General features: G+C 44.4%; 1 protein-coding gene across 3 annotated transcripts in view; it reads right to left on the bottom strand.

Annotated features, from left to right (window-relative positions):
* The window catches only part of LOC133132292 (unconventional myosin-Ic-like), a 56,917-nt gene extending 35,324 nt beyond the window's left edge, over positions 1–21,593 (bottom strand). The window contains exons 1-2 of one of the 3 annotated variants that reach the window (XM_061247630.1): positions 21,495–21,593; positions 21,134–21,282 (exon numbers count right to left, since the gene is read on the bottom strand). In XM_061247630.1, coding sequence (XP_061103614.1) covers positions 21,134–21,265 — 132 coding nt within the window. In that variant the 5' untranslated portion in view covers positions 21,266–21,282; positions 21,495–21,593. Of the gene's footprint in view, positions 1–11,532; positions 11,557–17,722; positions 18,227–21,133; positions 21,283–21,494 lie in introns of those variants that run through there. The other 2 variants (XM_061247632.1, XM_061247633.1) reach the window with 2 other exon arrangements.
* Positions 21,594–23,266: the final 1,673 nt, after the last annotated feature.

The raw sequence follows: 23,266 nt of genomic DNA, 5'->3' as shown, positions 1-23,266 counted from the left end.
CAATATATGGGCAAATACAAATCTTTGGTAAATACATGTTGTGTATGTTTATTTATTTACATAGTTTTATTTATATTAAATATGAATACTTACTATATGCATTATATTTCACAACAGTTATATTTTACAAAAAGTCCAAACTCATTGCACTGCTATCGTCTTAGCACAGTTCAATTTTAAGAACATAAAAATTAATAATGATGAGAACATCCCAATTGGAGTATTCCGGCCAAATGCTATGCTACAGAGTAGAGCTGGGGTGGCCCAGCCAGCTGGAAGCAGAAGAACAGCAGAGTATTTGCTGTTCTTCTGCTAAGCTACAGAGTAGAGCTGGGGTGTGACAAACAACGCGCTAGACGAGACGCAAGGCGTTAAAACCTGACAGAGCGACAGCCAGAGAGCCGGCATAACGGTTCAAATATCCAGCTGCCGGCCCCCTACCCCTCCCCCCCGCTCCTCCGCTCCTGCGCTGCGAGGCTTCTGTAAACGTCGTACTGCACATCAGCCGGTTATGGAAAAAACGCGCGGTTTGACTCCCTGCTGAGGCCACGGGGCCGAAGGTCCGTGGGAAATAAGACATGGCATCCCATCTCATTTTTATTTATTTTTATATCCCACTTCCCCCCCCTTCTTTCTACAGCTTCATTTTAGCTCTTTGTCTTGTTTTCTTTCTTTGGTTTTTCCCCTCCCACCTCCCTGTTGGGTTCCTGGCCTGCCATGCAAGCCTCACTCCCTCATGCAGCGCGTGCAGGACCTGACTCCAATTAACAAGAGTTACAGTAATCCAGAGAGGGGGGGGGGGCTAGCAATGGCAACGGAGAGATGGGGGAAACAAAAGAAAGAAGCCAACTCAGAGAGAGATAGAGAGAGGGAGAGAGGGAGAGGGACAGAGAGAGAAAGAGCATTCAAATACAGAGGCTCAGTTGAGGCACTTGAATCCAAATTCAACCCAACAAGGAGCCCAGAACTACAAAGACCAGGAGAGTCCTCTGGGCTGCAGAACTTCCACAACAACAACTAGGCTAGTTTTAGGGCCGTGCTATAATACTTTCTAATGAGTCAGCCAAAATCATAGATTATGATATCTAACTATGTCATAATTATCTGACACTGTTATCGGAGTATCGGTGCTAAACTTCATCGACTGAAAAACATTGCTGAACTATGATTGCTTTTATAGAGAACATTTTTGCTTTTCGTCCACTTACATCAGCAGTGGGTTTGCAATCAGAAATTGGATTCTTCTGCTGAAAACCTACGGTGGATGTTGATGTTATAGGGTTGTTTTGCATCCCCTGGGCTTCTTGGATCAGGTTAAGTCAATGGAACTATGAATTCCAGCAAGTACCAAGACATTTTGTCCAAAGACCAAGAACTCTTCCACAAGAAAGATCAAAAACGTCAACAAGACAATGATCTTGCCTCAAAATCAACCACAAAATGGTTAACTGACCACAAAATATAAAACATTTTCAATGACCATTAGTCTCCAGACTATAATGAAAATATGTGGTTTTATTGGAATGAAAGAACATGGTTTTCCCACATTTTCCAGCCAAAAGCTCATTACTTGCATTTTTAATCTTGCTCATCAAGGGTGTAAAAATTAGTTGTCATAATATTTACAACTGATTTCTGATTAATACTGCGTAGCTAGTGAGTACATATATGTATTTTTCACACTATGGAGCTTTACAGTCGTGAGTTACTATCTTATCAGCTGAGCTATTGGCATTGTTTAGAGTTCGTGCCAGACTTATGGACGTTGCTTTGCCGTTTCTGCGTCATAAAAGTCTCAGTCTCATCAGTCACGCCTTCAGGAGAATCAGACCATTTGTCTTTTCTTTCGTTCAATCTGCCTTTTAATCCCTCCTTCCATCTATTTCTGTCCCTCCCTTCCTCCGCCCTCTCTCACCAGCTGGGCTATTTATACTCTGGCTGCCTGGCAGAGCTATTTGTAGAGACTGCCTAGGCTCTCACAGTATCGCGTGGATAAACTGACAGAACGAGAGACAATTACAGGGAATGAACAGGAGAGAAAGTAAGAAAAGATAGAGAACTTGGGAGACCTAGCAACTATGAAATGGCAAGCTCATAGCGAAAGAGAGAAAAGAGGGAACAAAGGCAGAGAAAGAAAAGCAAGAAACTAAGAATTAAGGAAAGAGAGGAAGAAATAACAATAAGAAAGAAAGAGAAAGTTTCAAAGAAACGGTTTCATGACACCCCACTCCCCGGTGCCACTGCATTGGCTGACTCATTGGTGCTCATGACCTGCAGGGGGTTTGAAAGGCCAGGGACCAAAGCTTCCTCACTGGGAGAGGAGCCATGATGAATCACCAGTGTACCCAAACGCTGCGCTCTCGACACCCGGCTCGAACAAACGCACAGCCGGGAGAACCCGATTGTACACACTGTGGAAATGTGCTGGAAGCTGAAGTAAATGAACCTCACCAGATTCAAACCCTCTGCTTCGCCCCAAACAAAACACCTCTTTCTTTCCCTGCAGACGCCGAACAAGGATGGCCCTGTCGCTGCCTTTTGGCAGGAGAAAACATTATAAATGATTGCTTATAAATGATTCTTTCTTCCGAGCGCAGAATATATCCGGTCATTGGGAGCATGGAGATACAGACTGGGTCAGCGGTTAAGGGAAAACTATGTTCAGGCCTATAAACTGAGCATCAGTGAGGAGAGAGTACTAGAAATGCGGATGTAAAATGAGACATTAAAGACAACGAAGATGAGATGTATTTCAAGAGGAGAAGGGGGGTGGATGCAAATAATGACGTTGATATAGAGAAGGCAGAGAGCAGAAAGTAGGGGAAGCATTGCAGAGGAGAGGAAAAGAACAGAGATGAGGAAGGAGGGTCTGAAAAAAGCAGGAGACTCGAAGAGGGAAAATGCAAGGCTCCAGTGATGTCAGAGCAAAGAAATGTAAGCTCTGTGGGCGGGATTTGGCAACCTGACAGAGCAAGAGAGGGAGAGGGAGGGAGAGAGAGAGACAGGAACACAGAAGGGAAAGCAGAGAGAAAGAGATAGAGGAAAGAAGGGTAGAGAGGAAGGGAGGGAGGCGATAGAGAGAGAGAGAGGGGCATAGCACCAGAGGAGAAGGCAGTCGGCCGCCTGCACCTTGCCCTTCCCCCCCACCCCACCTGCGGGTTTAGTGAGTCACCACAGGCCTGTCAGACGCCGGCGTGACTGTACAAGGGGAATCAGTCAGCTTTTCCACACAGCCTGAGCAGAACACGGCCAACCTGGCGAGCCCTGCTGGATTCAGAAAACTTTTTCACACCATCGACCCGGAAGACCTTCCCAGAACAGGATCCTCTCCTCACACGTGCACATACACACGCCCTGTGTGCGTGTGTGTGTGTGTGTGTGTGTGTGTGTGTGCACTTGCATGTGTGTGAGAGAGACTTTAATGAACATTTCACTTACAAATCTACACACACCTACATTATATCCCACCCTCTCAGAGTGAGAGTAAGAGTGAGAGAGAGAAAGAGAGAAAGAGAGAAAGAGAGAAAGAGAGAAAGAGGGAGAGAGAGAGAGACCGACAGCCCTGATGGCTCACAGGCGTTCCCAAATTCTTCCATATGGAGATTGGCTCTGGGAGCACAGATCTCTGCTATCACTTTAATCACTAATTTAATCACTGTACAGGGGAATTTTCCAGAGATTTTGGGAGGTTTGATAATTGGATTAATTTATCAAATACTCATTTTACATGAAGCATCTATCAATCTATCTATTTAACTACCATGACAAAGTATATACGCATGCATTATGTAGTATCCTACACCCTATGCCTTAGCAAATACAATAAATCTTAAGTTAGCTTCCTGATAAAGAATTACCAAATAAATCCCCTAACCAATTTTACAAACTAACAGTACTGCAGTCATGACTGACAACGCACAGTTGAAGAGAGGCCAGCGGTAAGCAGCAGTGTAGAACTGATGAGTAACTTAGGCTGAACTCACTTGTCTGACTGACTGACTCGGTTGGGCAGTGACAGCTGACAGAAGCCAGGCCGCTTCGAGCCCTTTCCACATTTACCGCCGGCATTCCACCGGCCCTAAACGCGCTCAGAATGCCCACACTGGGGCTAATGCTTAACCCCAGGCAATGCGTGGCATTCAACTGCGAGCAGTCAGCGGGAGAAACACGCTTTCTGTAGCCTGCATTCCTCTTAGCATATCGCTGTATTAACCGATTGCATTCCAGAAAGATCCGCCCCGAGGATAGTTTTTTTTTTGATGGTCTAAAAGATTTTTCTTTATCAGTGATTTGTCCTGATGGTGGTCTTATGAACCCGACAGTACAATCTAATTAGGGAGGAACGACTAATCCAACCTCTACATTCCAGTAGGCCACTCGTGCCAGAAAATAAAAAAGGCACATAAACGTGAAATAGAAGTGGACTGTGGTCTTATTTCGGCCCTCTGCGTTAAAACAAAGTTATGTAAATCAAAGGAATTCAGGTGGGTACTGTACACATGGAATTCTGCAATCAATCCGTCACAATAGAAGGCAGCTGCTGGAGGGAGCTTACTGGCCAGATTTTCCACAAATACAGACGCTCTACTGCAGGGAAGGGCAAGGATTCCCCTTTCTGGGATTTCAGACCAAACTCTTAACCATTTAATAAGCCCAATCATTTACATAATCTGTCATTTTTAGCCACATTCTGCGATATTTCTTTAAAGATTTTTTTTAGGCCTTTTTCAGCTTTATTGGACAGTATATATAGACAGGAAGAATGGGGGTGAGAGAGAGGGAAAGACATGCGACAAATTGTCAGACGGTTGGATTTGAACCGTTGACGTCGCGGCTCACAATGAGCATGCGTTCAGTGCTCTGCAGGCTGCGCCACCGAGACACCCCTTCTTGTAGCATTTTAACGAGAGAATCGGTCAAATTGCATATTGCTCATTTGTTGTCCACTCCTGCTCTACTGTTTAAAATGCAATACTCTGAGTTAGAAAAATTAATAAGTGTTAGATAGGGTTTGCATATACACCGTATGTTATTCAAGATATTCAACTATTCATGAAAATAGTTGGGGCTGTCGGGTGGGTCATCCGGCTAAGGGATCGTCCTCGATCTAACCCATTGATGGGACCCACAGTAAAAAAAAATAATAACATTTCTTTTTAAAATTTGAATAACTGTAACTGTGCGCTCTCAGAAGCTTTTAGCCCACAATGTTTAACACTGAGTGGGAGGGGTCATGTGATGTTCTAGGGCCAGACATGTGGACCAGAGCAAGCACAATGCATGACTGTGGCAGTGAGCCCAAGGATGTGCCTGTGTGTGTGTGTGTGTGTGTGCGTGCGCGTGTGTGAGCATGTGAATGTGTGTGTGTGTGTGTGTGTGCGTGTGCGTGTGCCTGTGTGCGTGTGTGCGTGTGTGAGCATGAGAATGTGTGTGTGTGTGTGTGCCTGTGTGTGTGTGTGAGCATGTGAATGTGTGTGTGTGTGTGTGTGAGAGCATGTGAATGTGTGTGTGTTGGCAGTTTAATTTTAAACAAAATAATCAATTGGCCCTTCTGTAAACTGTGTGAAATTACAGTACATGATCATGAGTGGTGTGTTCACATGTTGGGAACACTAAGTGTCACATGTGCATAAACCAAAAAAATGTTTGATTTTTTTAAAGAATACTTGGAACTATGAACACCAAACACTGGGTCATATTTACCCTAGGTATGGCATGTGGTCACACGCTTGTTCGTATGCAACAATGAAGTACGGGATATTTCCGACAGGATGGGGCTTGCAGCAGGAGGAACTGAAAATATTTTCTGCTTCCTGCTAGTCCCCTCCACTATCATTCTTCTTTTCTCCAAGTGCAGTTTTACCCAGCAACCCTGGAGTGAGTCAGAACACATTAAGTCACAGGCTGTCTCTGTTAGCCCATCCTACCTCAGCTTTGACACGCCCCCCTCAGGCCTACCAGTACCCACAAGCCCATATAAGGAGAGGTCAGGCCACTGTGGAAAGGATAGCTCTCTCCAGACCGCAGGATTTCCCCTCGGAGAGGGAGCAGAGTGCTGGCCTCCCCAGAACCAGCCTTAAAGGGATACTTGGATGCCTTTCTCCCGTTCCTCAAGTGGAAAAATGTGGTACTTTCCCAAAAAATCTACAGCTTCTTCCCCTTTAATTCACTTTATAATCGCCATTTTAACTCTACCGGGAAACATAGAAGATATTTCTATTTACTTTACTTCTTCTCTTTTGTTGTTTGTGCTAATGAACGTACACAACATTGAACTGAGCGAATTGTGTGGGATATTGATTCTGATTGATCTGATAATCTCCCTCAACATCCTCAGCCATACATCCCACTTCCCCTTACAGTGTTTTGAACAAGAGTTCCTGCTATAAAAGACACATACGCACGCACACACAAACAGCAAACACACACACGCACAAGTACACACAGAATCAGGCTTCTAAGGAGCGTGCTGAATTAGTGAATTTGAGAGCATGTAGGTAGAGTGGACTTTTACAGGGTGTAATTAAGAACAAAGCGCACACAGACAGAACGGGCCTTATTAAATATTGAGGAGTGACTCGGTGGAGAAAGGCATTCGAGTGCAACAGGTGCGAGAGTCTCTGGCACCGCCACGCACAGCAATAACCAGACACGTGGTGTAGTGAGTTCTCTGTCTAATGCATGCACACAGATTCATACACACACTCGCAAAGATGCACAAATTCTCACACACACGGCCATGGATACACAGATTAAACACTCAACAAACAAAATCTTGTGTTAAAGGTGTATGTTGGAATATTTGAGTGCATGAACACTTTAGCATGAACGTTTTGGTAGGCAAAAGGCAAAGCTGAGTCCAAAAAAAAAAAGCATAATAACCTTGCCCCAAACTTGACTGGTCTTTCCAGACAGAGTTCCAGACTCTGGAACTGGAGCAAGAGTGAGCTCTTTCCAAACTGCCCAACCAACTGACTAAAGGCTAAAGGCTACAGACAGACCTCTTGAGATTATTACATTTTTGGACTGGCACCGCGGAGCAATGTTATCTCCATCCATTCCCCACATCAACCAACAACTAAACGGAGTCATGGGGTGTTTATAAAAGTACACTTTTGTTTGAGATGGACAACCAAGCACACAAGCACACATACACAAACACAGCTACTGTCAAACACCGAGAGCAGGGTTTCTTCGCAAAAAAAGCCGCTTTGTGCTGGGTCATGGGGCAGCATTAGCAGCTAATGGCGGACAGAGCGGTGGCCGTTACAACGCAACACTGGCCTGCTCATCCAGGCAGCCCGCCCTCCCATTCCAGACATTGCACTCATAGCACATAGATACCCAGAATTCACTGGAATGTGCAGAGTGAGGACAACCTTTCCCTAGAGGGAGAAAAATATGGATGGATCGAGGGTGGGCGTTACAGGGCGAGGAATGAGTGGAGGAGGTATGGAGGAAACGCACGAGGGTGGGGCCGCCATCTAGCACAGTGAGCGACGCTGAACTGGGCCTTTCAGGTCCAAGGAACAGTCAAACGATTACAGGCTGAAAGCTATAGCCTGCTGGGAGGCACGCCCAGTGAAAGGGCAGTCACGCCTCAGCTTTGTCAGTGTTAGCGGTGTAATAAGCCGTAGCATCGCCGGGGGCAGGGAAGACTTAAGTCGGCGAAGGGCATCCATTTTACGGCATCGTCACACTAAATCGAAGTCAGACAAAGGTTCCGCATTCAGACTTGGCATCAGCCAGACAAATATGGTGTAGATCAGGGATGTCTCATCTTACTCAGAAGGGGCTGGTGGGGGGGTGCACGTTTCTGTTTTCATGTGCGTTCTCCGAAAATGATGGAGGGTGTTACAGCGATGAAACGGGTCCACAAACATCACAGGCATTTCATTTTCACTGAGTGGCACTGAGAATGAAAAATAACCTGTTCTGAGCAGACCTGAATCATGTGCTCGATTAGGCCTTGGAGCTGGGCAAGAGGACAAACAAACTAAACAGAGTGTGTGCGAGCGCATGTGTCTGCACGTGTGTTTTTGTGTCGAGTACCATACGGAGGCGAAGTCAGCGTGTGCCCGAATGCTGAATTGTGCACGTGTGCGTGTGCGCTGAGTAACACAAGGAGGCGTAGAGTGTGTATCAGGTGTGCTGGCTGGCACAGCGCTGCCTCCTCACCTTTGTCCCACGCGGCCTCCCTTATCTCCCGCCCAGGGGGCTGAGGCTCGGCTGTCGCCCATCAGCTCCAGAGCACACTACGTCCCCGCACCAAGGACGCCGGCTGAGCGGAGCCACCACCAAGCCGCTAAACACGCCCGCTTCCTCTTAGCCACGGAGAGTTTTCTGCAGGCCGAGGTTAGCAGAAGAGTCTAGCACCCAAACAGCACGGTTGTTTCTTTTTTGGAGGCTTTTTTTTTTTTTTTTTTTGTCTGCATTTGGGCCAAACGGCTCCCATGGACTCATTTTGATGAATTGTTAGAAAGCCTTTCTTCAAAAAGTGTCTACCACCAAGGTGTGTCCGTGCACTGTGTATAAATGTATGAATAAGACATATTGCCAGTGCGCAGAGCTCTTATTTATTACTCTGACACTAGTGGGAGGTATGCGGACACAGTGCAGATGTGGATCTGGACACAGTTCACCATTTCTTCACGCAGCTGAATAATACGCTTTCATTTCTTCTCCGGGATCAAAGGTCCAAGATTATTTCTATTGAGAGCCAGATGCAGGCCCGGGGCAGGCAGTTGAAGAGCCCTACCTTACATGCTGCCCAGATGAACAGGCTGAACAGGCTGAACAGGCTGAACAAACACAGGTGTGGCACAGCCTTCAGACTGCTATCAACTGCACTGAAATGGGTTCACTTCTCTTCAAATGCAAATGCAAATACCTTAAATTGCTATACCTTACAGCAGTTTATAAAATAGATCAAACTGGTCTGCTGTGATTGTTATGGCTTATTTATTGCAGTTTGGAAAGAAACAAAAATGATGACGCGGGCTGCTGATAGTTTTAAAACAGAGAGCTTGCTTTGTTGGTTGAGCCAACAGAGCCAACTGCTTTCTGGGTGCAAAATCCCATGACAAAATTTGGAGCAAATTGTTCACATTTCTTCAACTGACAAATCTGACTAATGGTTAACGAGCCATGGTTACTCTTTAACTTCCAGCTAGCCTTGACAAGTCACAGTTCAAAGGGGCAAACCTTCCAATTATAAGGATGTATTATTATTAAATTATACATTTTGAAACATAAAGCTCAAACTTTTCTGATGTCAGCTGACGCAAAGTCCTCTGTGGAGATGTGGAAGATGCAGTGGCACGGAGAAAGAAGATTTTGGCATGGAATGGCCCCATGACATCCCCCTGTTCATTACTGCCAGTGTTCTGCATTGTCAGTGTGTGCTGTTTGCAGATTATGGAACGCAGACCGAAAAGACAGATGTTACTGCGTAAACACAATTGCCCGGAACTGTTCCTGTGTGAGTGAGTGCCAAGCATGTTAACAAATAAATACTATGGTGTGGCACATGTCCATCTCTATCTCGGGAGAGCAAGGGCAGTGTGTGTGTGTGTGCGTGTGTTAGCAAAACAGTCCAGTCACCGGACAGCTCAGTTGTTTCTTCCCGGGCAGACATATTCTGTTTTAAAAAGTCTGCATTTGGGCCAAGCAGCATGCATGCGCTGTGAACTCGTCATTGTGGATACGAAGCTCTGCGGCAGGACTCAAATCAATAGTTTGCTGGAAAGGCAAACAGAAGAGCACTGCAACAGAATTCCAAAACCCTGTTTTAGGAGAGTCCCGAGGGATTCCGCCCTGCAGTCCAGCCACGCAAAGCTTAACGTATTTTTCCGCTCATTTGTAAAGACTCCTCCCTGCAGATCAATCGCCTACCTATCACCACAGACTGCTCATCTAACCTAACCTACTCCTCCCATCACTGTCCTGGCCAACTGTCTCCATTATGAACTAAAAGGCTGATCCCAGATCAGGGTATGTATTCATACAGTATCTCAGAGTGTATAGCCAGCTCTGCCTATTAAACTCATAGTGGAAAAGATGAGCAGAAAACTGATACTGGATCAGTAGTCCCATTCTGAAACAAGTTTTAGGCCCTGATCTAGGGTCGGTTTGCCTTTTGAACTCTTACTGTAAAGGGTTGGGATGAGGCCAGAGTACTGATTGAAGAATGAGGCTTTGTGACCTCTAATGGGTGGAGATGAAATGTACAGTCAATCACTTGTAGACAGAAAAGCACAGAAACGTACAATGATTGGTTGAAATCAGTATGTAACTGGTTGTGGTGGCTTTGACTATTCATGGTTTCCTGACACCTCATTCGCCAACCAATAGGATAGGGGAACATGATCATAAATCAGCACTCAGATTCTGAGATGCCTTCATGAACTCTGATCTAGGATCAGTTTTGCATCCAGTAGTGCAATCCAGTGCAGTCTAGCGTACTGCTGTGCAGTCTAGTCCAGTGCAGTGCAGTGTACTGCTGTGCAGTCTAGTCCGGTACAGTGTACTGCTGTGCAGTCTAGTCCAGTACAGTGTACTGCTGTGCAGTCTAGTCCGGTACAGTGTACTGCTGTGCAGTCTAGTCCAGTACAGTGTACTGCTGTGCAGTCTAGTCCAGTGCAGTGCAGGTTAACAGTTAACATGGATTTTACAATTCCGTGTATGTCAGGGATCACTACTTAAACAACAAACACCCCAAACACATACACACACAACCAAGGGCATGCCAGAAATTACACAACCCAAGTACAGGAAACCATCTCAGAAGACATGGGGGAATTCCTCTGTCCAGCTCCAAACAAACACAGTTACAGCATAACTGCACAGCTATGGATGACTTGATCAATCACAGCACCACACACAAGCAGGATTATAATGCAGTGTTATACACAACCTCTTAATATGCAACTACATAGGGATCAGAATTAGAGGTTACGGAAAAGAGGAGAACACACCTGTTATTAATAAAATTACATTTCTGTATTTTATTAATAATCAGCTTGACTCTGAATGAACTCAGCCTGTGTCCAAGGGCAACTTCAGCCATGTTGGATCAAAGAAGGTCACTCTTGGAACCCAGTAGCATTTTAAGGCATTGTGCTCCATTACACAAAAAGGTAGGTTTTTTTTTTTGGTTTTTTTTTTAAACTGTCCAATTTATCAGTGCTTATTTAAGAACATGAATTAATTCATCCATGATGTCCAGATAATAGCCTGTCTGTAAGTGGAGACCTTTTCTGATTTTGTGTATTTCAGCCAAATAAAGCTTCTGAAACTATATCAAAGATAAGATTTTGCAAGGCAACTGTTTTTAAATTAATTAAAGGCATTCATCTAAAATGGCTAGTGCCCGTTGACCCTTGACCTTAGTTTGACTGGTAGGCACTGAGAAGCACAGGCATTGGTTTGCGGTCTGTCTGTCTGTCTGTCTGTCCATCCACTGCACACAGGCGCACATGCTCCACACACGACATGACTAGAGGCTCTAGAGGTCGCCTCACTGACACCTACCTTCATCTCGGCCTGGCAGCAGGGCTGGAACGTGACAGAGCAGAGTCAGGTCACACACCTGCATGCCCTCATTTCTCTCACATCCTACATAACCGCACATTTAGGGGTCTTACTCAGCTCACACATTCTACAAACGATCCATTTACAGCAGGATATTTTAATGAAGGTTCATCACTGAAGAAGCTTCTCTACCCAAAAAAAAAAAAAAAAAATGACTGCCCTACTGTGAGCCGGTTTCTCAACATACATTCCTCCATCTTGAAGGAAACCAAGTAACGATACTTTCCTTGTTTTTACCTGTAAAATCTTACAATTTGATTACATCAAATAAATACCATGATCCATGTCAGTGCAATGGACATAATAGAATGCCAGTGTTATAGAACACACAACAATAGCATAGCCATTTCTGACATAATGTGACCTTGAGGTTAAACCATCCTGCAGCAAATGCAAAGTGTCTAATTAACAACATTTAGTAGCTCATTACTATTCAGAGGTTGTAATTATGGTAGGAACAAACCCCAGAATGCACACTGAGTCCCCAGGATCGAGTCTGAACACTCAATATCATCAGAAGGTTTAAAGACACGCCCAGGAGACTCCTGGCAAAGCACTGCATTTTGCCTGCAATGCTGCAATATCACCTTGACAACATTGATCATTTGAGACCATTATGGAGCCAGGTACACAAAAAATGCTTCATCATCACAGTTTTATTTTGAGACTTTTTCCAATAATATTCAGCAAGTGCACGTGAGCATAATACAACGTTTAACCTACGTTTCAACAACCAAGTCTGAACATGTACAAACGGTGGTAAAGTAAGTGGTATTAATTCACCGGAATGGGACAATAGCTTTTTTTATAAAACTGTATACAGGGAGGGAGGGAGGGAGGGAGGAGAGGCAAGGGAGAGAGAGAAAGAGAAAAAGGGGCGGGAGGGAGGAAATGGGGAGAAATCGGAGAAAGCGAAAGCAAAAAAAAAAAAAAAAGAAAGAAAGAAAAAACATGATCTCCCCAGCAAGCTGTATGGACTGAGAACCAGAGCTCAGGCCCAGCTCGGGACTGAAGAACCCAGAGAAGGGGCTTCCCCCTCAGCCCCGGTCCTCTCTCCCTGCCCCTGTCAGAACAGAGGGCCAGATTACAGAGGATAATCACACAGTCACCTCATATCAAGCGAAGATGGGGGGATGGGGTTATGGAGAGGGATCTGTAAAGTGGCCAGTCAGCACAGAAGTGCTGTAATCTCCAGTGTAGTGTGTAAACAGGTAGACTGGCGTGACCCTGGTCACACAAAGACTCCTGCAGCTTTTGAGAGCCGAGCAAATTTGCATTGCAGGAAGCACCAGTGTGCAGCGGATTTCAATGAAACCACAATTAACAGAACTTTAGTACATTGCACCCTCTGGCAAAGCAGGAAATAAATTTCAATGGCGGAGGAAGAATTCTTTAATGAAGGCAACATCAATTGAATTTATTCTATCAGAAACACACAACCTTCAGCCACGTTTGCAGTGGTCTCGGTCTCCGATGCATTTGGAAACTGGGATTGAGTCAGTTTTTAGATACCTGTCCTTCATGGGGGTTTCTATATTATGATTTCTACTGTCAGAGAGATATTTTCAGTGAAACAGAGGTGGAAGAGGAACAGGAGAAAGTTTCCGACAGGGCTGGACATGGTGGGGTTGGAGCTAATGGCGTCAATATGAGACCTGAGGGCGTGGCCCCTCTACAGCCCACAGAAAAGCCACAGCTAAAATCAGACAGGCTCCACTCTGCCACAGCGAACACATTACAAACACCACACTGCACTTTCAGACACGAATACACACAAACCCACATATAAAGACAAACACAGACAAATGCACACAATCACGCACAGTCACAAAGATACACACAGACACAAGGACACACACTGACACACACATAGACATAGCATTTCAAACGGTGCATGTTTAGTGCAGTTAAACAAAACTGTCGGTGTGGTAGCTGGATAAATAGATGTTATACTTATTAAGTTCTGTTAATTCATTATAGCCATAGGTAGGTAGTTAACCATTTTCAATTGGAGGGTATGCACAGGGCACAAATTGGAACACAATTTCCACACTAATACAGGTTAGCTAAATTGATAATACAACGCTCTCCATTAGAATCATTAGGTAATGAGCTAGCTTGTCGCTAGCTTGTTCAGCCGAATACATCACGATGCATTGAAATTTAGTTAAAAAATATAACTACACAAATATCAGTATGAATTCAAATGGACATTGCCTTTTGTAACATAATGTCAAGGGGGGACTTATTTTAGAGGGAGCACATATGCATTTTTCATGATACTGTATTTGAAATATTCCAGGACTGCTGATGGCCAATGGGGAAATCAATAATTATGAGCAGCCTCTCAGCCTGGGTCAAGCCTCAGCCTTGCATTAGCCTGAATCACTCTGGGCATTTCCCTGCTCTGCACGCACTCAGTAGATGTGTGATTCAGACAGGCCCAAAGAGGACACAAACCGAAACACATTTCACAGTGACCATCATGAGGACCTTGGCTGAATTCGATATTTAGAGGACATGAGAGTAAACGACCTCAGTGGTGTCCTTCTTCAATTAGCACGGTATCAAACAAGGCACTTCCACAGAATCTCTCAGCGTCTCACACCCCTTCCCCTGCTCTCTCATCGCACACGGACACAGCCGCCACAGCTTGGCAGCTGCAAGCCCTGAAGGCAGCGTGACAGGGGAGGGACGCTGTCGTACACTGAGGAAGAGACGCCCTGCGGCCCTGCAGCCAGCCCTGACTGTTTCCTGCAGCTGTGACACGCAGAGGTGGGGTGGCAGGTGTATCCTCTTCTTAAACCCCCAGGGGGAGCACAAACTCATGAAATTGGAAAACAAGGAGAGCCGGACGCCTGAAAGGGCCCATCGCCTGTCACACGCTGTGCAGAACGGGATCAACGCACTGCGACCTGGCGAAAACAATGACAAACTGATCCAACTTAACAGATTTACGTTCACTACAGCCTCTCTCTCTCCTTTTATGGCACTTTTACCATCAATTAAAGTAGCCCCAAGGGGGAGACACACAATTGGCGAAGCCTCATACATTAAGGGGAGTTTCGGTTGGCTGGGCATCCTGCGTCTGGCGACATAATACGAGCCTCTGGCACCAGTGGACCAAGCCTGTCGGTGGTGTGCTCCGTGCGGTCTTGTGACACAATAACAGCACAGTGCTGGTGGATCGAGGAGAGAGAAGGGATGGACGGGTGAGGGTTCCATCTGGAGCCCCATAGTCAGAGACGATGGGGTCCAGAGAGTGCGAGCGCTAGCTGCGGCCTGCAGCTCCGCAGGGACGAGGCCCAAACGGCTATCGCTCCGTCCAAGGGCAGGACCGTACGGTCAGCTAGCGGTCTGCATTTCACCGCTCTCTAGTGACCCCTGCTTGTCAGTCCGACATGAACGGACATCCCCAAATTAGATGTGCCGGCCCACAACATGTCACGATCAGCAGTGGTAACTATGAAAACATTAACAGTAAAAAGGATGGTGAGAATGGTTAATGAATTGATCATTCATGACAGTTTTCTTTACAGCCACAATCATGAATGTAACGGTTGCCTTACAGGCTCCCCTGTTTGGCAAACAAAGAAGAAGAGAAGCAGGGGAGCGCGCAGCAATCAGCTCTGAGCCGAGACTCTCAGTCACAATCTGAGGGAACCAAAAGAAATCCTAAATTCCATCTATGCATCCACAAAGCTTGTTCAACTGTGCCTCATGGGAAAAACCTGTGAATTAAGACAGACACCACAGTACCACCACCGGCATCCCAAAAACAAGGCCTCCACACGGACACCATGTGAACCTTGGGTCCAGCTTCCAGTGCTAACAAAAAAAATCTGAGAATTATTGATTTTCACAAAGTGACGTAGCCCTTTAACTGCATTATGGCATTCAAGCAATTTAAAAAGATTCAAAAATAGAAAGGCCTTTGGAATTGGATGCCGCAGGCAGGATAGACACTCATTTCTCCAAAAGGGAGCGGCTGGAGAGGAGGTGTTATTATTGCTGTGTGAGAATTCCTGACAAGGTATGAAGCATATCCGATTCCCTCCTACACCAGAGGCCACGGAAATCTACAGGAATCAGAGGCTGCGTCGTTTACCCGGTTTCACTGTGTTTGATGGCCATCCAGAAAATCTCAAACTGACAAAATAACCTCTCTCCACACAGGACTACATTTTTCCAAGAGGTCAGAAGGACGTGACACCCATTCAATGTCACTGGAAGTGAAAGTGAATGGGAGAGAGAGTACGAGAGGACAAGACCTTAAAACGACCTTGCAGTGTCCTAAGAGCCATTATACCAAACGCAAGTACACATGTTGTTCCACCAATCTTACATTGGGGCTGAATGCAAAGCTGCTTCCACACATGATCAGTGAATAGCAATATCCGGCATGTCAAATACAGAACTACGAGCTGACAAAGCTGTTATGTAAGCGAGTTGTCAGTGGATTAATAAATCTAGCGGAAAAATGTATGGCGTGAGGCGCACAAAAACTCACTTGCGAACTTACACTGATATGCCCCGCCACACAATCGTTAAAGGACCTAACCAGCCACGCCATAAAGAAGCTTTCACCGACTAAGAAACACAGCATCAGTCACTGAGACAGGGGAAACAGAAGACGAAACAGAGGAATGCAAGACTGATAAGACCACCGCAAACCCTAGCCATTGCCTCCGTCTCCAAGGCAAGAAAAAGTAAATAAAAAGCCTGGCTGAAAAGCTGTGCCTTAATTAGGCAAGAACATAATATTGGAATACTATAGAATACTAATACTAAATTACATGTCAAATACTCAGTCAAAAAGCCCAATATAGAAAAACAATCCTTCAATCTTGGTAGCCAGAGGGGTTGGTAAAGCGCAAAGACAAATACAAGGTGTGGACCAATACTGACATTAATTCTCCTACATTTTTGCACATGTCAAGAGCAACACAGGAGTATTCCTACTTATTTGACCCCCAGCTCAAGTACATTTGGATACCAAAATGTATTTATTGCAGCCCTCTCAGCCAACAGAATGAGGCGTTTTGACAGGTAGGCTGTGGTTGCATCACCCCTATAAGCCCTATAGGGATGAGCAGCCCAGTAATACCCTCTCATCCTGGGAGTGTTACAAAGACTTACTTAATCAGTAGCCATGAGAAATGAACTTCAGGCCTGTATCTTCTGCATTCAATAAATGGAGGAAGCAGTCTGGGGCGTTACAGTGAACATTGGAAAGCAATCTTTACATAGTATAAAACATTTACTGATCACAAATAAAATGTCAAACTTTCAATGTACAAAATATGCTGTAATAGATATGGTAGATGGCAAATAAAATGTGTCTCTGGCAGTAAAGTTTTGCTCATATTCTTGTCTTGTTCTCAGGCCCAGAACGAAATATATTACCCTCCTCCGGCCGGACACTGCTCCCTGGCCTACAATGCCTTGTGTAGGTGTCGAAACTGATCGTATTTTTATGTGACCCTCCTTGGCATGTTTTATTTCAAGCAGAAATTCCAGTACTGTCCTGTGAGCGAAAGGGGACCGTGATGATGTGATGCAGAGCAGAACTTAACTTTGATCTACCCCAACATACACGTGTCAAGACTCTCATGGTAAGCCGCGGTAACTACAACAAGTATTACCACAGCCAGATGGAAATATATGGTTTTCATCCAGCTTCTTACACGTAGCCTCGTGAAGATGCACGGTATTGTCTCAAACAGTAGCTTATGGACTGCATGTTTTAGCTGTGACGGGGTAAAAATCTATTCAAACAGTGTTCCAGTTGGTTCACGCAGCGTTATACATTTTCATATTATTAATGCGATACGAGTAAGAGCATATCGACAGATAGGGGGCACAAATATGTGCAACGCCGAGCAATAGCACCCCCCGTATGTTTTAAGTGGCACCCCTGTGTCGATAGAATGAGATCAACCGAAGAAGCGCATGCTACCGGCACGTTGTATGCTGGATAATTTGTTGCTCCACAGAATTTCAACGTTAGTCTACTTACCTTATAGAGACACTATAAAACAATTGAAACCCAGCAAGATCAGGCTAAAACCGACTAGGTTAAGAACAGAAAAGCAGAATATGCTACAGAAGCATTCGAAACATTGCCTACCTGTATGTTATCACTTTATGCCGACGTACAGTAGGCTAGGTTACTTTCTCCAAAAAGTCAGATTTCACAAAGACACTATGCAGTCATTCGGAAGCCAGGACGTTCTCAAATGCTGGAGCTCCAGATTTAATCCCCCCGGTGTCTATTCACTTCAGTGTCCCTCCTTGGCCGTCGCTGGATATTTCTCGGTTTAGTGACTAACTTTCTTAATCCACAGAACTGTACCGTTTGCGTCTATTTAAGCGTCTAGTTGGTATTAGTCAAGCCCATATCACACTCATGCTTGTGTGCTTGTTTAATTTTTGTAATTAGCCATCGCTTTTTATTTCGCAGAAAATACACCGAACTGCCAGCAGTTTCTAGTTTGTATATTAGTGCAAGTAATTAGCAGTATCCTATACGAAATAATTCCTTTGACTCCCAATTGTCAGATGGTGTATATTGCCAGTAATACAGCTCCACATTGACTCATGGAACAAATGTTTGCAAGACTGTCTCCCCCCTCTCTCCTCCTTCAAACACGACTTTACTACCAGGAAGTTCTGTAACCAATCCCTAAGTCGCGCGAGGGTGATATCACCAATGTTACATTAGCCTACATGTATTCGGCTACTATTAAGCCTTTATGAAGATTTTTATCTCTAAAGTGTGGGAAATAGTTTATGTAGGCTACGTTTTTCACGAGTAGTAGACTCCGTGAAAACATACATTGAATGCGTGGTTTTTTTTTTTTTTGGTTTTTGTGAACATATTATGCACGTAAGCACACACATGGGTTTCTTTTGGGTCGATGGTCGCTTAACGTGCAGTCTACTGTTTTGGACAGGTTAACTATAATCTAGAAATACGACCATTACGTCTTTCTTTCAAACATGTAATGTATACGTTGTTTTTCAAAATAAAATTCCGAACATGTCTAGACTACTGCTTTTACTGATGCAGCTGGCTGATTACGCCCTCGTCTCGGTTATTGATAGAGTGAACCAAAACAAAGGCTGTATGTAGGCCAAATGAACAAACTGACGGTAAATGGAGAAAAAGTTAATGGGTCATAGAATGGCAGGGGAAATTGTTAAGATTGCGAGAACTTGCTGCTCAGGATATAAGCGTGCCACATGATGTCGAACGTGGGTTATATCACCATCTGCTGGTTTAAAATCCATGTCACACAGGCTGTGTCGAATTTGAAGCCAAGGTCGGCGAGTCCACGGGTGTGGCTTCTCTGCCGATTTAAAACCGTTCTTAAAGGCAAAGAAAGTTCGGCGTACCAAATGTAAAAATGTAGCGTTTTTAAAGATGAACAACAGGCTTATAACATCTCAAAACTATTAACTATCACAGGCTCCATTGTTTTCACGTTTGATCCGATTAGTTGCATTCTGTTTTTGAGAAGTTGATCAATCTTTTGGGTTTATTCCCGCAAACGTGTAAACTATTGATTTCCAAATTCGGTCCTGGGGCACTCTTGCGTAGTCTTATTCTTGTTTCAGTTCCAACCGCAATTGAAATCCCATTATGTGCTTTTCATGTTTACGAGGATAATGTCCCATTATGTCAGAAATAGCAATGCAAGCTAAGAAGAATAACATCCCCATGTTGATAATGTGGTTAGCCAACTGTGCTTGCAAACAATTAGGCCTACATATAAAGAAATCACAATTCGTTTTGTTCAAATTAAGAGGTTCACTAATACTCTTCTAATACGTTTTAGAGAAACCCTTGATCGTCTTAGCATAGCCTACTGGAGCGGATCTTACTTTTCACACTACATCGGTGTTCCATTGCTATCAAGTCACAGCACCGTTAAGCACAGTGACACACCCAACGTATACCCTGCTGTTACTCCCACCAAGTAAACTTTATTGACCGCACCCCTCCGGCTACTTTAGTACGCCTTTTCTCCGCCCCTGCCCTCTCCCTCCTTTTGAAAATGCTCACACTCTTTGCGTGACTCGAACTGGACGGAATGTTGGAAAAAGCATGTTCGTTGCGGAATTCCCTTTGCTGTTTCCTCGATGCCCGGTTACATTCCATTCCCGAACCTCCACCACTGTGTTTAAAATACATTGAACAGATTAGCATAATTCTGCGCATGCAAATCCATTAAGACTGAGTGATATGAAAAGGTTGAACCTTAGAAGTTGGTTTGTCGTACTACCAACCATCAGAACCCATACACACAGTCGTTAGATCATCAGACCATTTAGCACTAAGGAACAACATTCTCGCGGGCAAATCTTAGGGTAGGCCAAAGATTAAGGCAGAAAATAAAGATAAAAAGGACCAGTCATCCAAAACGTTTCTCCAAAAAAGCCGTGTAATCTTATCATTCAGCTGCAAGCAGTTTCTGCTCGTTTTTTCTGCTCTACACAGGAAAATATCCATAACCCATTTCTTCTTGATTGTCTTATTACAGCCAACTGCCCCACACCCAAAACGAATCTCACAAACACAATTGAAGTGATGGGTTTTGAAAGTATAGACGTGCTGAAAGTAGATGCATACTTTTTAGAGGAACATGAATATGTGTTTCACAACAGAACCTATACACATACTACATGCAGATATTTTGGTATAATATATGCAATAAATACATAACATGATATAATTATTGGCAGAAAATACTCAAGCATACTCATACATTGCCCCCCCCATCTCTCTCTCTCTCTCTCTCTCTCTCTCTCTCTCTCTCTCTCTCTCTCTCTCTCTCTCTCTCTCTCTCTCTCTCTCTCTCTCTCTCTCTCTCTGTGTTTACAAGGTCTTTGTAACAACTAATGTCAGTCAAAGGGGGGCTTTGTGTTCTGTGATCTCTGCCATGACCACACACTTCAGAATCATCTCCCTACTCTCCACAGTGGTCCCTGACCCTCATCACAGCTGTGTCTTCATCAATTTGTCTGTCTTTCAACAGAGAACACACTGTCTTTCTGCCTGCTTGCCTGCTTTCCTGAGAGAACAATGGCTTCACCAGAGCACAAGTCACAAAACACAGCCACACACTCATGTGACTTCACCACAGCAGGATTTGAGCCTCTTTTTTTTTTTTTTCAATTGTTCCACTGACACCAGTAGGCATGGATGTAATAAACATTAATGACAGTAGCCCTACACCAACATCCCAATTATTATTATTATTTTTTACTATTTTGAATATCAACAGCAATGATACAATAGCAATAATGTGGCAATGATCTTAAAATATACAAGGTACACAATCCAAATTAAAGGTATTATTGATCAAACTACATCAACACGTACAGATTGATGTCATGTAAATAAATAATACATAATAAATAATTTTGTGGATAATGTCCACTAAATACATGTTTCCCAGGTGTACTATGACATAATGCACATGCCTGGCTCCCTTCAGGAAAGAGCTGAAAATGAGCAGGGTCCCAGAGCACTCACCTGGCCAAAGCTGTGGCCATTTCTCCCTGGTGACAGGATAATCTCCCCCGTAGGGATCAGCTGGACTTTCAGCTCCATCATGGTCGCTGTCTGTCTGCGTGTGCCTGGCAGTCTCGGCGTAGCTTCCCGCATTGGTGCCAATGATCCTTCTGTGTGGGGGAGAGCCGGGCACCGTCAGCGAGGGAGCAAGAAAGAGAGGGGGAGAGAGAGAGAGCGAGAGAGAGAGAGAGACAGAGTACCAAAGGGTCTGAAAGTATTGGAATTTCAGCCCCCCGTTGAGACACTTTTGTTTGCTTTTTCCCCTGTACATAAGGAGAGGTACATTTTAAAGGCTGATGCAAAGAGAGAGATAGGACATTACCTGTTGTTGAAAGAAGCTTGAGCCCAAATGTGAACCCCTCGACAGATGACGATATGTGTTCACCACGGAAAATGAACAGGACGGTCTTCCCACGGCCAGCCACGCACTGTACTCAATGTTCCCTCTCTCTGGGCTTGCTTCCCTCCCTGCACCGGGACTGCTGTCAGAGTTTCCTCCAGGACCCTGCATCCTGTCTCCAGCTTTATGCGGTAAACATTGGAGGAACCCACTCCACTTCCCTTGGATATACAACGGGAAGCACAGGCACTCTTCAGTCACTGGTATTCTATTGATTGTTTTTACATTTAAGTTGTTTTTCTCCGTTTCCCTCCGTTTTTTAGAAATATATGTATGGTGGGGGTTTGGGGGCTAGACACATAAACAGGCTGATGGAGTGAACAAATAGGAGAGAAGAGAAACCTGGAATATTGTTGTTGTCCCCCCACTGCTGGTCTGCGCAAGTGCATGCCCAATCTGAAACTGATGACCTTCTGACCTCAGGTCTCGTTTGTTTGTATCTCACTTCATCTGACAATTATTCCATCGCTCATTAGGAGTGACCTCCTGTATCACACAAACGTGGCAAACTTCACACAAACTTGGCAGTCCTCTTATAATAGAATTACATCTGAGGTGTGATCTATTAATTAATTTATGGTTAAACATTTAGTTTGAAAAAGTGGTCCAGCTGTGTGTTAGTTCATAGTTCACAAGAGAGCTAAGAAAACATCAATAGTTTTTTTTCACTTTGAGTCTGTTGCCTGTATCTCAAATAAGTGGCAAGGCCATCATGTTGTTGGAAAATCTGAATAAATTGATCAGATAGCCAAAGCATTGGGTGTGTCAAAATCAACTGTTTGGTACATTGTCAAGTAGTAAGAGAACACTGGCGAGCTCAACGATAGCAAAAAACCTGGTAGACCATAGAAGAACACTATAGTGGATGACTGAAGAACAATGTAATTCTTCAAACTGTTGAACAGTTTAAGAACACTCTCTAGGATGTTGGCATAGATGTGTCAAAGACTGAAATAAAGTGGATGACACCAGCATAAGCTCAGAGGACTCTGCAGATATGCAAACCCCTGGACAGCCTCAAGAGCAGGACAGCCAGGTCAGAGCTTGTTAAAAAGTACATAGAAACTGTAGAGTTCTGGAACAAACTTACAGACAGTTGGGATGAGTATTCGAACCCATAGCAAAGTGATGGAAACAGGAAAGTGTGGAGAAAGAAAGGAACTGCTTTTGAGCCAATGTACCTCCCTCATCTGCGATTACATGGTGGAGGTAGTTAGGGCTTAGGCATGTATGGCTGTTACTGAAACTGACTCATTTGTCTTTATTGATGTCTTTGCTGAAGGCACCAGCAGGATGAATTATGAAAGTTTGGAGAAAAATCCTGCTCAGATGATCCAGCCAAATTCCTTAAAAAGATAATTGGATGTAGTTTCACTTTGCAGGAGAACAACTACTCCAAACACACTTTTTCTAGGCCAAAAAGTAGAATGTTCTTGACTGACCAAGTCAATCACCTGACCTGAATACAATTGAACAATCACTTTTCACAATCAAGTCTCACTTGCTAAAGACAAGACTGAAGGCAAAAATCCCCAAAGCAAACAGGAACTGAGATGGCTGCAATACAGGCTTGGCAGAGCATCACCAGCGAACATACCCAGTGCAAAGAATGTGTAACTATGTACTAAATATACTGACTTTATTTAAGATTATTTTAAGTTGTCCAATTACCTTTGTCCCCCAAAATTGAAGGA

The sequence above is a fragment of the Conger conger genome, chromosome 7 (assembly GCF_963514075.1).
Source record: "Conger conger chromosome 7, fConCon1.1, whole genome shotgun sequence".
NCBI classification, from domain to species: Eukaryota; Metazoa; Chordata; class Actinopteri; order Anguilliformes; family Congridae; genus Conger; species Conger conger.
This window is presented reverse-complemented; position numbering and strand designations above follow the sequence as displayed.